Source organism: Zea mays, chromosome 9 (genome assembly GCF_902167145.1).
Source record: "Zea mays cultivar B73 chromosome 9, Zm-B73-REFERENCE-NAM-5.0, whole genome shotgun sequence".
NCBI classification, from domain to species: domain Eukaryota; kingdom Viridiplantae; phylum Streptophyta; class Magnoliopsida; order Poales; family Poaceae; genus Zea; species Zea mays.
Window position 1 is genome coordinate 161,136,906 of NC_050104.1, and position 14,793 is coordinate 161,151,698.

The window sequence follows — 14,793 nt, forward strand, 5'->3', positions numbered from 1 at the left end:
AGTTATGGGGTACTGACACACCATAATCATTCCAGGCACTAACTAGTTCAAGTGGCAAAACTAGCCCACCCATATCGCATGGTCACAGATAATTCCACGGTAGCCACATCAGCCTTAGACGGACCAACAACCCTGACACCTTTGGACAGGGCCTCATTAAGGGCCTTGGACAGCGCAACGCACCCAAGAACCCCTGATGGCCCTGAGAGCCCTTTGTGTCTTAAAGGCCCAAGGGGCGAGGGATGTCCCAAAGCCAAGGGATCAATATCCAAAAGAGCCATGAGGGGCCCCTGCCATCACAAAGAGCTTAGGGGGAATGCTTTTAATGTGTGCCTATGATAATTTGATTTAATATATTAAATAAAATATAAGTCATGTTCGTATTAAATCTAGCAGTTTCGACCAAATACTAGGATGCATATAAAAGCTCTCACTTCTTAGGCATTTGATATATCGGTGTTTCGATGGAAACAATTAGGTTAAACATTCATCTATGGAAGAGGTTACACTTCTTCACATGAACAAAGGACTATGCCTTAAATCATATGTTTTGTCCAAAATAAGTTTCACCTAATCTCTTTACTTGTACAAGGTTGCTAAAAGCAATACCTCTGGTTGGAGCGCATAAGTCAAACTTCATAGACTTTCATGAGTATCTAGATATCACCTAAATCCCATAGACTATGACTAGCAATCAAACTTATATATGTGTTGTCAATGCCCAGGTAAGGCCATACCCCCCGAATGTTGTAAAGACGTCTTCAAAAGATCTCGATGAAGTATTTGGGGCTCGACTATTGCTAAACCCCTGCTCGTGGCGTTCGAACAGACTATGACATAGATATACAAAGTCTGTAAATGGTCCCACTTACCGAATAGATCAGTCGCTACATACGAATTCCTATAACAGGGTCCAATGCCAAGCTAGAAGTAAACTTTGTCAAAGAGGTTTCAACCGCTTGACGATCAAAGGGCGAAAAATGGTGAATAAGCTATACACACTGCCTCACCCCATGAACGCCTCACACAAGTATGTAAAGTGCATCATTGAGCGAGATGTCTAACACGGAGGCCATAATAGTTAAGGATTCAAAGAAGGAAGTGTAGTAGGGGAATTTAGGCCCGCCATCACATCAGAATAAAGGGCAATGTACAATCTTGACCCCCTCTAGTGAGTCCATGGCAAAGCTATGGATGGGCACATATTATTGGAAGTAGACAATGTGATCCAGTCTAGGAGCTCTCGCACCATGTTTGAGCCCTCTTGTTCAACACTCTCCCATGCGACAATTGGTCGAAACAGAGACGTGTGTACTTTGGAAAGGATTCATGTACATCATATTAAATGTGATGTGCAACGTTACAGTCTAATTGGTACACGGTTACCACAACTTAGGCACTAAGCATACTCAAGACTACTATTCAATATGTGTAGTGACCCTGTTACCACGTGTAGGCGTGACAATGTACCAGAAAGGACTACAAAGTACATATCTACATCAAATACTAACTATGTCATATCCAATGATGTGGACTCTGATGTTTGTCGATACCACTAGACATACTTGCCCTACGACACTTATGTCCATCCTTGCAACTAGATATCTGCAACACTACCATGATTGAAGGCATGTCACCACATACGACTGCTTGACCAAGATAAGATTAAGGTTGTTAGATCACAACCAATCGGGGCCCACAATCTAGCAAAATGTATAATCATCTCTCCTCCCTTAGTCTATACCACTATATAATTTCATAGTTTAAACTATATAAAAATTACCCAATCAAATCATCAAAACACGAGCACACCCATAACCCACAATATATCCACAAAACAAATTATATCCAAACTTAACACATCATCAAAACTAACGGTTTAGATCACTAGACTCACTCAAATCCAATGAACAATATTATTTAGATCATCTCTTATCCCTTGCCCTCCCATAAAGGTGATACTAGAACTTGTAATCCCCTTCACCCTCATGTTCAATCTATCACACTCAAGATGTCGGCTCGGACCTTTCTCAAACTGCCCTCGCGTTGGTACCCACAAATGTTTCCCACAACAAAGGCTAGGCTGCTGCTAATAAGCAGACGCAGAATCCGTGAGTTGGCAAGTATTTATCATATCATATATAGCAGGTAACACACAGTGATAAGCCCACATCATACGAGCAAGACGCAGCAGTGTTCATGGTGGTGCCGCATTGGTGTAGGTATTGTGGAAGGTGGAGTACTCCAAACATGGCGGTGGCCCCTTCTGTTCTGGTACTACAAAACAAGTAGCACGCCGCGGCTCAGCTAGTTCCAGATTTTATGATCTCCCACCGAGCTTGTGTTGTCCATCTGGTTTGGAGAAGCTGATCACGACGCGCTCAGGGAACCCGTTATTATGTCTTCAGTGGGGCTTTCTTCACCCTATCAGATATCCGGTCAGGTGCGTTCGTGTGCGACTTGAACCGGCCTCGCCCACCCTCCTCCTTTTCCTGAAAGTTTCAGTTAACAAACATGTTTTAGCGCCTTTGCAGCAGCTATTGATTGGCACAACCGTGAGACATAGCAGTTAGTAATCCATGAGATGTGACCAAACCAGACAACAACCTTCTTCTTTACTATCTGGACGACATCCTCGTCGTTAAGGCCATGGCCGAGGCCGCAATGCTGTGGATAGTGCCTTGCGCTGGTTCCCCATACGAGCACATACTTCACGTCCTTGAGCAAACTTCTATGGATATGATTGCAGAAGTCCTCCACCGTGCAGCCACCTCTGTCCTGATGGTACACAAGAAACAGGTGTCACCCAGCCTGTTCCCTTCCCCCTGTTACTTGGAACAGCAACGAGTGAAAAGCGGCCAATGGAAGGGAAGAGAACGTACGGTGGAAAGAACAACGGGGTCTGTGAAATCAGGCTGCTGGCCCTGTGGCTTTGTATACACCCTCACTAGGCCCATCTCCTCCCACATTCTCGCAAGTAGTCTGTCCAAGTTCAGCTGCAAATGACAAAAAAGTTTCAGTCATATGAAGAATACAGAATCAACTGGGGACATTGGAGAACTCCATGTTACAGTCATTCAAAAGATGCCAATGAATCAATATAGCCTCGGGGGATGGCAGACAGGTCAAGGATCATTACAAAATTCAGTAGATATGCACTTGACAAAGATGGAACATGCCTTCAAATTGCAGCTGATCACTAGTGAATTTGGTTGCCGAGCAAGATTATCAACGTCATCGATACCAACAACATCGATCTTGTTATATACGTAGACGCACTTTATGTACTTTCGGTTCCCTTCGATAACGTCAATGAGATCATCCACAGTAGCATCTTCACGGAATAACACCTAAAATAAACAAATAGTTGAGTCGCCAGCAAAGACATGCACATGCATACCCGGCCAAAAGCAAGTCCACCCACCTCAGCATTGTGAATTTTGTACTCGTGCAGAATCTGATAGCACAGCTTCTCATCAATATGAGTCAAAGGAACAGTGGTATTGAAAGAAATCCCACCCGTCTTCTTCCTCTTGAAGTATATCTATTTGTAGAAAAGGGCGACAAGAGGGAACATAAAAGGTATAAGTGCACACACCCCATAACTCAGGAAGCAACAGAGTATAGCCGATGACACAAAACTACATATTTAGGCCTCCTCCAAGAGACATGGTCATAGAGTTCGTTGGTCAAGTTACATAATTATTAGGTCAGCACTTGTCAATAAGATAACAATTCAAAATCCATGTAGCATAGGGTAAAAATGTTCTGTGAGAAGGAAAAAAGTGATTTGAAGCTTGCTAAACTGCCCATGGAAATCGAACATTAACTTCCACCCTCCATACCATGATATCCACATCCAACATACACACAATATAGTACCCAAAATGGTGCAACTTGTCAAAGATATGACAACTTCAACAGGCAACAAATTTGAAATAGTGTTTTGTGTAGACACAATAATCATTTCATGCCATTGACATTGTGCACTTGCATGATTACACCATGGGATCCAAGCCTACCTATATGGCTATAACTGCCTACTTTTCACCGCTTGATGTTACTACATGCGAAATTAATGTGTTCCTGCTGAGTAAGGACTATGGAGTAGGAGTGTATGTCTGTGAGATCCATTAGCTGAACAAACTCTTGACTGCTTTACAATAATTAAGAATACAATACTAGTAGCACAGAAACATACAATTAGTTGCAATTATGGTTCAATGATTTATGCACCTAGTCAGACAGTCAGAGCTCCATGGAATGATTTGTTAAGAAGCTCAAGCAATAGAGGTCATCCAATACATATTCTGGGGGCACACTGCAATTGAGGTGTCATGGGAAGTGGCATTCATTGCTTGCTGACTTCAGGCTCATGATTCATGATTCAGACACTGGTTTTCACTGTAGGCCTGACATGCGTACATGATCTATATTCTAGAATCATGCATCATGCCCAGCATGTTCAGAATGTTCCATTCTTCGAACCACATTTAAAGAGTGAATTATCTGAGCACCCAAAGGTCTAACAATTTAAGTGTTCTGTAAGTATACTTGTGTCAATTTCTACATTAGTTTATATTTGTCACACTTTCATCTATCCATGCATATACATACCTGGGGAGGCCTTTTGTTAAGACGGAGTCCAACAGCTTCCAGTTCTCTAGTTAATATTTGACGATGTCCTTCACTCTGAAATGAAATTTAGAACAGTGATGTAATAAACAAATGGAAATGAGGTAAGGCTTAAAATATGTGTAATAACATATAAAGAATGGGAAGCTCGTCTGAAGTTCATCTTCTATACACACTAAGCAACGCCATCAGTCCATTACATCGCACCTGACGTCCAAACCACCTACCTACCCTTGACCTACACTATCCGCTATGATTATGCAAGAACTTTCAAGCAACTATATTCCTTTTAAAAGGTTCCCAGAAAAATATTTAAGAACAGATTTTCAAGTAATTGTATTGATTATATAAGGTGGTGCAAGCCCTTAACTCGGTTCAGCAGATATAAGTACTACCTTTAGTGATGTAGGTTTGAGGCTCAGCGATTTACTGATAACACTACAGGCTTTTAGTTACAAAACTGTGAAAGGGCCTCTAGCGTAATGGTTAAGGCTTCCGATTAGCACATCTAGGTCCTAGGTTCGATCCCCCTCGGGGGCGAATTTCGGGCTTGGTTAAAAAAAATTCCCTTGTTGTGCCCCACCCACTCCTAGGTTACGTCCTGTGCGCCACCCTCCGGTAGGGCCGTTGCAAAGTGGCGGTGACGCTAGTGATGGGGGGCTAGGGTTCAGGAATTTTCTCGGCCGAGACTATGTTTCGGTCTCTTCTTAATATAATACCGGGAGGGCGGTCTTTCCCTCCCCGACCGAGTTTTTTTAGTTACAAAACTAAAAAGGCTGAAAACAGCTATTGTAGATTTTAGAACAAATGAAACAACTAACATGCAATTTGAAATACAACAACAAAGCCTTTTCATGCCCAGCAAGTTAGGATATGCTAGAGTTGAAACTTAACAGAAACCACAAGTCAAGGTTTAGCCACATGGATAGGTGTTTTCCGTGCACTCTTATTCAGGAATAACCGAGGCAAGTCTTACCCCTATATTTTTGCAGAGAGGTTGCGTCGAAACTAGGAATCTTATTAATTTGGATCATTTCTCGATTTGTTGATAATAAAGAGATTTCCTCATCTGCCAGCACTAAGACGTAGCATTTCATCTGATCTGCTATTTTTTTCCTCTTTCATCCATAAGCCACAACTTTATCTTTCCGTGCCACTTCTTGCCACCATACCCTTGTCCAGCCAAGTAGGACAGTACCAAACCACCACAGATTTTCCTATCGCCTCTATCTTTGTTGCATTCACTCTCCTAATTGTCTATACTTACTAGTGAATTTTCTTATCAAGTTTTGATTTCTTCCATTCAATGTCTTTTTTGTAACTGTCCGTTTTGTTGCATGCAACTCTGATATGACAATTTTGTGATGCAGCATATATGATATATTTGCAAAGGAAGCTGGTCAAGAAACTTGATTGCAAAAGTAGTTATCTAAGAACTTCAATAGTCAAATTATTCTGGTAAGGAAAACATGGCATTTATACTCTTGTCAGGAATTAGATTAAATCATCAGGACCGAAATACTCTTGTCTATGAGAGGCACACAAAACTTGACATCTGACCCTTCCCTCTCACCTAACATAGATTCTTAGTATGCTTTGAAAACTTAGTTTTTCTAAGGATATAATAAAGATAACAGCAGAAGTGAAGCAAAGGTTCTTCAATCAAATACTAACCTTTGAGGCATCCAGAACCATCAGCACAAGATCTGATGACTTTGCAACAGCAATAACCTGAAAAACATCACCGACATAATAGTGAAAACAATTCACTAAATGGTATATGGATAAAAGAAATCACCATACACAAAAAACAATTAAATATTAGCAGCATTTACCTGCCTACCACGCCCCTTGCCTTCAGAAGCTCCTTCAATGATACCAGGAAGATCAAGAAGCTGGATTTTGGTATCATTGTAATGAACAATTCCAGGAATGCAAGTAAGCGTTGTGAACTCATATGATGCAGCTTCAGAATGTGTCCCAGTCAACATCGTTAAAAGAGTTGACTTTCCAACACTGCAAAGTATATTCTCACAAGTCACAACACTTGAGTCATATTGTACCCCCTCTGAATCCAAACAAGGACATCACCAAGGCCACCAATATGACCCCTTGACTAGGAATATGAATATCTATGACGATATACTATTTTAAATAGAAGAGTTATATAGTATAAAAGTATTTTGTTACAAGGAATCTAGTTATGTCAATCTTATGTTGTAAATCCAAATACAAGTCCCTTGAAACAACACCGTGGTCCGTGACCTCCAATATGACCCTTGAACTAGGAATATAAATATCTATGGCAATATACTATTTTAAATAGAATAGTTCTCTAGTATAAAAGTGTTTTTACAATGAATCTAGTAATGTCAATCTTATGCTATAAATATCTATGGTTTTGAAGATATTGTTAATCAAAGTTAAATGATTTGACCACCATATCCTAAATGGACCTATATTTCAGATCTGAGGTAATAGTTGTTATTATAATCTAATTGCTTGACAACACTAAGGGTCTGTTTGGTTGGGCTGTGGCTGTGAAAAAAGTCGTTGTGGACTGTGAGCTATGAAAAAAGTTGTTGTGGGCAAAATCCCAAAACCGTTTGCCGCTAAAAGTTCTTCATATATATTTTCACAGTTCCATCCGAGAGACGCTAAAAGCATGTCCAGAGGTGTTTTCAGTTTTGCACTGCGAGAAAGTCGGCTTTTAGAAAAAGCTGCTTCTAGATCTAGCGCTTTGGTTTGGCTTTTGATTTTTAGGGGACAAAAGCCAAACCAAACACACCCTAAACATTTTATGCCTCGCCTTACCAATAAGAAACAAAAGCTACTTAGTAATTAAATATGCACACATCAAATGATATGTACAAGGTAGTAGCTATGAATGTTAGTTTGCCAGACAAACATGACTAAAAAATAAAAGGCAACAAATGACATGTTGAACATATAAGATTGTTTACTTGATTATAACAGACTCCATGAATGACAAATGTCACAAATCCATTTGTACAAACCAACTGAAAGCTTTCAAACACTTGGCTTTCAGGTAAAGTTGTAGGCTCAAGTGAAAGGATACCTGGGAAATCCAATAAGTGCAACACGACCATGCCCAAACTTTGTGACTTCAAAACCATCTCCACCTCCGCTGGAACCCTGTATGACCAAAATGAAATGTTGGATGAGATGAAGCAAATGAAAGGCATACGCTAAGGCTGCTACTTAACCTTTTTAGACTATGTTGCTACATACAAAACTAAAGAAATGAAGACAAAATACTAGCTTCACTTCATGGTCTAATTTGCAACCCAAATTACCATGGGAATAAGCAAATGAATTTCAAGATTCTGAATTGCTGATGTGGTTTCACAACCCCATTGGTACCTTTGGAGGCTCTAATAGTTGTGTCCTCAACTTTGCTAGTTTTGCCTTCAGTTGTCCAAGATGATATTCTGAATGACCGACAATGGAAAAGACGAAAAATATTATCAGATACAACATTCTGAAAAAAATAGGGGGGAAATGCAGCAACCAGAAGTTACTCATAGGTCAAGTACAGGCATTTATGACGAATTTCCTTTAAAAAACAATCGTTTGATTAAGATCCATGTCCTTGTCAGGGCAGAGAATGGCACACATGTTTGCGTATAGAGGATAGTATCTGACTGGTAGTTGCGCATATGATGGGTTGTTCATCGGGTCTGTGCATTTCGGTCACTATGAAAGAGTTTGGAAAACTTGGGCCCCCTCTAAATGCCACTTCTTCCTCTGGCTAACGGTGCTAAATAGATGCTAGACAGCAGATAGGTTGGCAAAGAGAGGACTTGATCATCCGGAGAAATGTCCACTTTGTGACCAAGAGTCTGAAACTTTGGATCACATTTTGGTTTCTTGTGTTTTTGCGAGAGAATTCTGGTTCCGGCTGATGTGCAATTTCAGACTACAAAATCTGGCTCCTACACCTAGTACGGTGTCTTTTACGGGTTGGTGGGAGATGATTGACAATGGCTCTGGAGATACGATTATGAGGGGTGTCAACTCCCTTATTGCCTTGGGAGCCTGGATTATTTGGAATCATCGGAATCGAATTGTCTTCGATGGAATCTCCCCTAGTGTTTCTGCAGCCCTTTGTCAGGCAAGGGAGGAACAACAGTTGTGGGAAATGGCAGGAGCTAAGGGTCTCTCCTTTCTTGCCGCAACCATCCGGGGCACCTAGCTGCCTGCTTTATCGCTGAAGGGCCGTAATTGTTTATCAGGAATTGTTTGTTTTTTGTTTTTTCTCTTCTTTTCTTTGGTTTTTTTATCCCCTTAGGGGAGGTCTTTTGTACTGAGGTCTATTTTGGACCTTTTTTCCTTCTACTTAATATAATGATGCGCAACTCTCCTGCGCTTTCGAGAAAAAAAATCTGACCGGTAGTTCATCAATACTTGATTTGAGTAAAAATATTTTATATTGCAAAGGGCATATTGTTCAATTCACTAGTCCAAATTATGTCTACATCTTAAAATTTGTTACGAATCCACCAGCAGATGGCCAAATGATAGTTTCTGTTCATCATCATAAACATCTATAGCACTGAACAGGAATACGATCAGATATTCTAGGTACAAAACCTGCTAAAAGGCAATTGATGATAAGGTATATGCTCTGGAAACATCGCAGCACAGTTTCATTCAAAAGGAAAATGAGATGATGAGGATGAATTGCATAGCTGTAAAACACGTGCAGTGAAGACAGCAAAACCTGTTGCTTTATTTTTCTGAGTCCGAGCCATCTCGGCCTCAATCTCCTTGATCCTCTCAAGGATACCCATCTTCTATCTTGTGCTGTATGCAGCTTGCTCCGTAGTTACACAAATCACGAGCAATACGTACTGTACCCTGACAAGCAACCAAAGATCAGAATATGGTAAGCCAAGCCTATAACTAGTCCGTGCAAGGAAACATGTTACATGTATAAACATCTACCTAAAACTGCATTCCTAACTCGCAGCACCTAGTTTCACTCACTGCAACTCGCGTCAATCCACAATACGCTTCTTAGTGTGTGTGTGGGGGGGGGGGGGGGGGGGTGAATGGAACCCCACGATTTTGGGACACGATTTTGGGATAGGCACAACGCGATTCGATCAGATCCAAATACAAATAGCCACATAGCTTAAGCTAGGGTTTTCTTGCTCGGTTTACCACGGCAGGAAGGGAAGAAAAAGGGCGGACAAACCTGGTGTGCGCTCGTCGACGGCGAAGGACACCAGGCGGAGGGTGGAGGCGCCGGTAGCCCAGTCGTCGACGCGAGTGAGCAAGCGAGAAAGAGGGAACTCTCGGCGTGAAGGGCGGCGCCGATAGACCAGTTCGGCCGATGCTGGGCGCACCCGCACTGTGCTTCTCTGGGCCGTTTTTTTCCCTGGGCCGTTCCTTTTGCAGTTTTTTTTTAAATTTTCTTTCTCTTTTTTTTGTTGAAAATAAAACAAAAATAAGTATGAAACATACATTCTCAAAAAATAGTTTGATTTTATTGTTTCATGGCAATTTAATTTTAGAACTCCTATAGACTTGGTTGTCGTGCCAACTTACTTCTTTTCATTTAAAAAAATATTAGTATATTGTCAAGTTATACTCCCTATGTCCCATTATATAGTCCGTTTTAGCTTCTTTTTGTCCATATACAAATGGATAACAATAAATCTAGACACATATATGATACACATACATCAACATTGTATGAATTTATTAACACCCTAAAATGAATACTATTTTGGGACAAGGGAATATATATGATAGCCTATTAAAACATAAGAACTTCTGTTGACATAAGGTAAAATATTTTGTCTCATGTGAACTTTAAACCATTTTTGAAATGGTAAAGTCAGAACATCCTTTTGGATATAAAAAATTAGTATGGAACACTAAAAATATAGAGGAATTATTCTCATGGGCATTGAACATTGCCCCGCTCGATAAAAGGAAAAAATTGTTTCAGCTTTGTTGGAAAGCATTGTTGAAAACGTTATCCACTTAATTGTTCTTTATGATCAAAATAAACTGAAGCCATTCCATGCCATGCCATGCTTTATGTTTTTCTTTTTTATGGCTACATTTTTCTCAGTCGCTTCCATTTGATTTATTATATATGCTAAATACAAACACAACCTAATTAAGGTGAACTAACTCGTTCTGAGTTTTCTGCATCTGGATGGAGCTGACACTATTGCTTGATGTGGTGACCTAATCACATGGCTTACTCATTAGAATATATATGACTTAGTTAAGTATTGAACATCAAGCTGGAATAGCTCAGTTGGTTAGAGCGTGTGGCTGTTAACCACAAGGTCGGAGGTTCAAGCCCTCCTTCTAGCGAGTAATTTTTTTGTCCCAAATCAATTTATCTGTGTTCATATTTTTTGTTTTTTTTTGTCTCAAATTAATTCGTTTAGGTTAACATGTTATTTTGAACATTTTTTGTCTCAGATAAATTAATTTGTGTTCATATTTTTTTATATTTTTTATGTTTGTACTTCATTTGGGTTAACATGCTCATTTTTCTTTTGTTCATTTTATTTTTGTGTTTCAAATCAATTCATTTCCGTTCACATGGTTTTTGCCTTTTGTGTGTCTCAAAACAATCCTTCTAGCGAATACTTTTTTTGTCCCAAATCAATTTATATGTGTTCATATTTTTTGTTTTTTGTCTCAAATTAATTCGTTTAGGTTAACATGTTATTTTGAACATTTTTTGTCTCAGATAAATTATTTTGTGTTCACATGTTTTTTATATTTTTATGTTTGTACTTCATTTGGGTTAACATGCTCATTTTTCTTTTGTTCATTTTTTTTGTGTGTTTCAAATCAATTCATTTCCGTTCACATGTTTTTGCCTTTTGTGTGTCTCAAAACAATCCATTTGGGTTAACGTGTTCTTTTTCTTGTGATCATTTCAATTTTTGTGTTTCAAATCAATTCATTTGTGTTACATGTTCTTTTTCTTGCGTTCATTTCTTGTTTTTTTCCTTTCTTACGCCTCGAATCAATTCATTTGGTTTCACATGTTTTTTTTATCTCAAATCAGTTCATTTGGGTTCACATGTTCTTTTTCTTGTGTTCATTTCATGTTTTGTTTCTTTCTTGTGTACCAAATCAAAAAAATTGTTTACATGTTTCTTTTCTTGTGTTCATTTTAGAGAAAGCAATACCCTTTATTTATGCAACCTTTCAATTTTTATTGACCATTTTCATCATTCAACCTTCCATGGCTTCAATTTTCAGTGAAAAAGGTTATTTCGTTCCAGAAAGTATCTTTTGGAAAAATGTCACACCCGGTTTTAAAGACAAATTCGGGTGTGTCTCATACGTGCGCCAAATTAAAAACCACACATACGATGACTCAATATATAGAGACAAATGTCATAAACTTTATTATATAGCGAGAATATCTTACAAAAATAGCTGATAATAAATAAATCGAACTAATATAATTATCTCATCGGCGTCAGTAATTCACTGGAAGACGACGCCTAGATCTCATCGAACTCATAGTAGTAGTCCTCCTCCGGTGGTATCTGCTCTTCACCTGGGGGTTTATAGCAAGGGTGAACTCACATACATTCATCACTTAGCAAGTGTGGGGAATAATGTATATGAACTCACTTACGGTGGGAGCTCATGTGTAGTGTAAGGCTTATCAACAAAATAATGGTTAAGACTGAACATTGCTTTTAATAAGTTGGTCAAACTTTTATTATCAATTACTAAGTATAAGTGTATACCAATCCAACTAAATAAGAGATCACAGTTATAGTAAATTCCACAATGCAAAGCATATGCCAGGTTAAGTTTAATTCCATAAGTTAATCATGTGAGAGTCCTAAGACGCTCGTGACCATGAGCACGGTTAATATATCGTTTTACACTCTACAAAGGTTGTACCCTTTACTCACAAGTCGTGTTACCCATTTGCCACGTTATCTCTAATCCCACTACGAGGCATTTACGAAGTTCTACTAGCATGAGAGAACCCGCTACGGAATGAGGCAGGAGGGGGCGATCTAGGAATCCCTTGCCAGATCGACTATAGACTGTCCATGATCGATATAGGCATTTACGAAGTTCTACTAGCATGAAAGATATAGATTTACAAAGTTTCTATGTATTTTTGTATTAATTCCATACTTGAAAACATTTTCTAAATGCTTTTACAAAATTCCTGGATTTATTTTGTTTAAATTAGGATGGAGGGTACGATTTTCTAGAAATCCAGGGTTGAAAATGTAATTTCTATGACCCCATGATAAAAGTCTTTATACCTGCATGGACGATAGTTTGATAATCAATTTCCCCTGGGGCTCTTTAGCAACATTACCACGACGAAGGGGTATCCTTGACCCCAGCCACATAGTCTATCTCCAACAGTCTGGATTAGATTGCTTAAAAGAAATTGAATCGGTACATAATTTAGCCATCGGATCAGCGACCAACGACCCAGATCCTTAAGACGCCCGATCGACTATAGACCACCCAATCTTAGATCAACGCGCCAGATCATTCAATCGAAGCGGTACGCAGTTTTTCTAATTGGGGTCGTTGCCTATAGAATCAACGACTCATGCCTCTCCTCTCTCATCTTGACGGTCAAACACGGCGGTGGCAAATCTTAAGACGGCGCCATGGCTAAACTAGTAAACTTTACCGATACCCGCTCCAGCGCACAAAACTTTGATATAAAGGATGTTACACGGATACGGGACGCTTTCGAACTTGAGGGAGGTACTTACAGTCAATGGGAGTTGAAGTGGAGGGTGGACCACGACAAGAGGCGGCTCCACGATCAAGCGCAACTCTAGTGAAGAATTCCCGGGATTCTTGTGGCTAATCCTAGTAAGGGCTTGTTCGGTTAGCTCTCAATCCATGTGGATTGAGTGAGATTAGATGAGTTTGAATCCCAAACAAGTCAAACTTCTTATTATTTTTTTTCCAATCTCATCCAATCCATGTGCATTGGGAATAACCGAACAAGCCCTATATGGGGCTTCAAGAACCTTCCCCATGGTCCGGTGAAGATTGCAGGCGAGCTATCAACACCCAAGCGGTGGCGCGGGTGCGAATTCCATGACGGCGGCGCTACTGCTCTCTCTCTCTCCCTTTCTCTCTTTCGCGAACGACGGTTGGGTCACGACGATGGGGAGGGAAGCGAGGCCCTACGCCTTTATAGCTCCCAGGTAAGTCGGTTCAAGGCGTTGTAACATATTCCGCGCAAATCCCGTTTATGGCTTGTTCGTTTTGTTCGGATCGGATCTTCTGGAATTGTTCCACCTGGAATGTTAGTTTTATTTATATTAAAACTGATCACCTGGAATAGTTCTAGGTCCTAATCCTAGCTAACCGAACGGGCACTTAGTTTGTTGCAACGCGGGTCGCGTGAGCGAGCTCCCAAGCTCGTCGCACGAGAAGGGGAGATGACAACGCGGGCCCACGGTCCAGTGATGGTGCGGGAGGCCACGTGGCTGATAGGTCGACTCTACATGTTGGTGGTTGGGAAAAGTTGTTGCGAAGGCGGACACAAACCTGACGTATGGGCCCGCGGGTCAGTGACTCCGCACTGAGGCACGCGTGTGCGGGCGGAGGGAACCTGACGGGTGGGCTTTGCCTGTCGGCGTAGACCAGAGAGCGGGCTTAAGTAGTTGGCTTGGCAGCTATGGAGTTGGCCGAGGAGAAAGATTTTGGCCCAAAGCAGTTTAGGATTTCCCTTTCTTTTTCTTTTCCTTTTCTTTTATATTTTCCATTTTTCATGGTGGTTCATTTTTGTTTTTGTTTTGAATTTTCCTTCTTTCCCAGTTTCGAAATTTAATATCCTAATTCAAATTTGCTTGTGAGTTTCCCACATAGATTAAGTGCACAAACAGGAAGTACCAGCATGATGTAATATTTATTTTAGGTTTTTATTTATTAATATATATATATATGCGCTAAAAATCCCATGTAAGGTACAACCAATAATTCTATTTTTTGTAGTTTTGTGATGATGTACTACCTATGCATTCTTATTAGTTTCCCTTCACCATTCCCATTATTCTTCTTTCTAACGTTTGTTTATTTTTCAAAAATATTTTCCCACTATGAGATAAGTACCTTCTAGGTAATTCTATAGGTTCGCAAGGATGTACT

At 40.1% G+C, this 14,793-nt stretch overlaps 1 protein-coding gene and 1 non-coding gene across 3 annotated transcripts; one reads left to right on the forward strand and one right to left on the reverse strand.

Annotated features, from left to right (window-relative positions):
- Positions 1–1,827: 1,827 nt before the first annotated feature.
- On the reverse strand, positions 1,828–10,080 carry LOC100283551 (developmentally-regulated GTP-binding protein 2). Of its 2 annotated transcripts, none has more exons than XM_020543681.2 (12): positions 9,857–10,080; positions 9,380–9,516; positions 8,020–8,087; positions 7,715–7,791; positions 6,471–6,651; positions 6,310–6,366; positions 4,618–4,692; positions 3,425–3,544; positions 3,180–3,350; positions 2,883–2,996; positions 2,608–2,778; positions 1,828–2,492 (listed from the first exon to the last, which is right to left on the reverse strand). In XM_020543681.2, the coding sequence occupies exons 2-12, from the start codon at positions 9,447–9,449 to the stop codon at positions 2,397–2,399; spliced, it is 1,200 nt and encodes a 399-aa protein (XP_020399270.1). In that variant the 5' UTR covers positions 9,450–9,516; positions 9,857–10,080; the 3' UTR covers positions 1,828–2,396.
- Positions 10,081–10,918: 838 nt separating this feature from the next.
- TRNAN-GUU (transfer RNA asparagine (anticodon GUU)) lies at positions 10,919–10,992 on the forward strand. The gene has a single exon. It is a non-coding gene; the product is annotated as a tRNA-Asn (tRNA).
- The last annotated feature ends 3,801 nt before the right edge of the window (positions 10,993–14,793 follow it).

Coding starts and splice junctions, on each gene's coding strand:
- LOC100283551 (XM_020543681.2), bottom strand. CDS start 9,449: ATGGGTATCCTTGAGAGGATCAAGGAGATTGAGGCCGAGATGGCTCGG. Junction 6,652..7,714: donor GCACTTATTGGATTTCCCAG/GTATCCTTTCAC, acceptor TATACTTTGCAG/TGTTGGAAAGTCAACTCTTT. Junction 6,367..6,470: donor GCAAGGGGCGTGGTAGGCAG/GTAAATGCTGCT, acceptor GATGTTTTTCAG/GTTATTGCTGTTGCAAAGTC.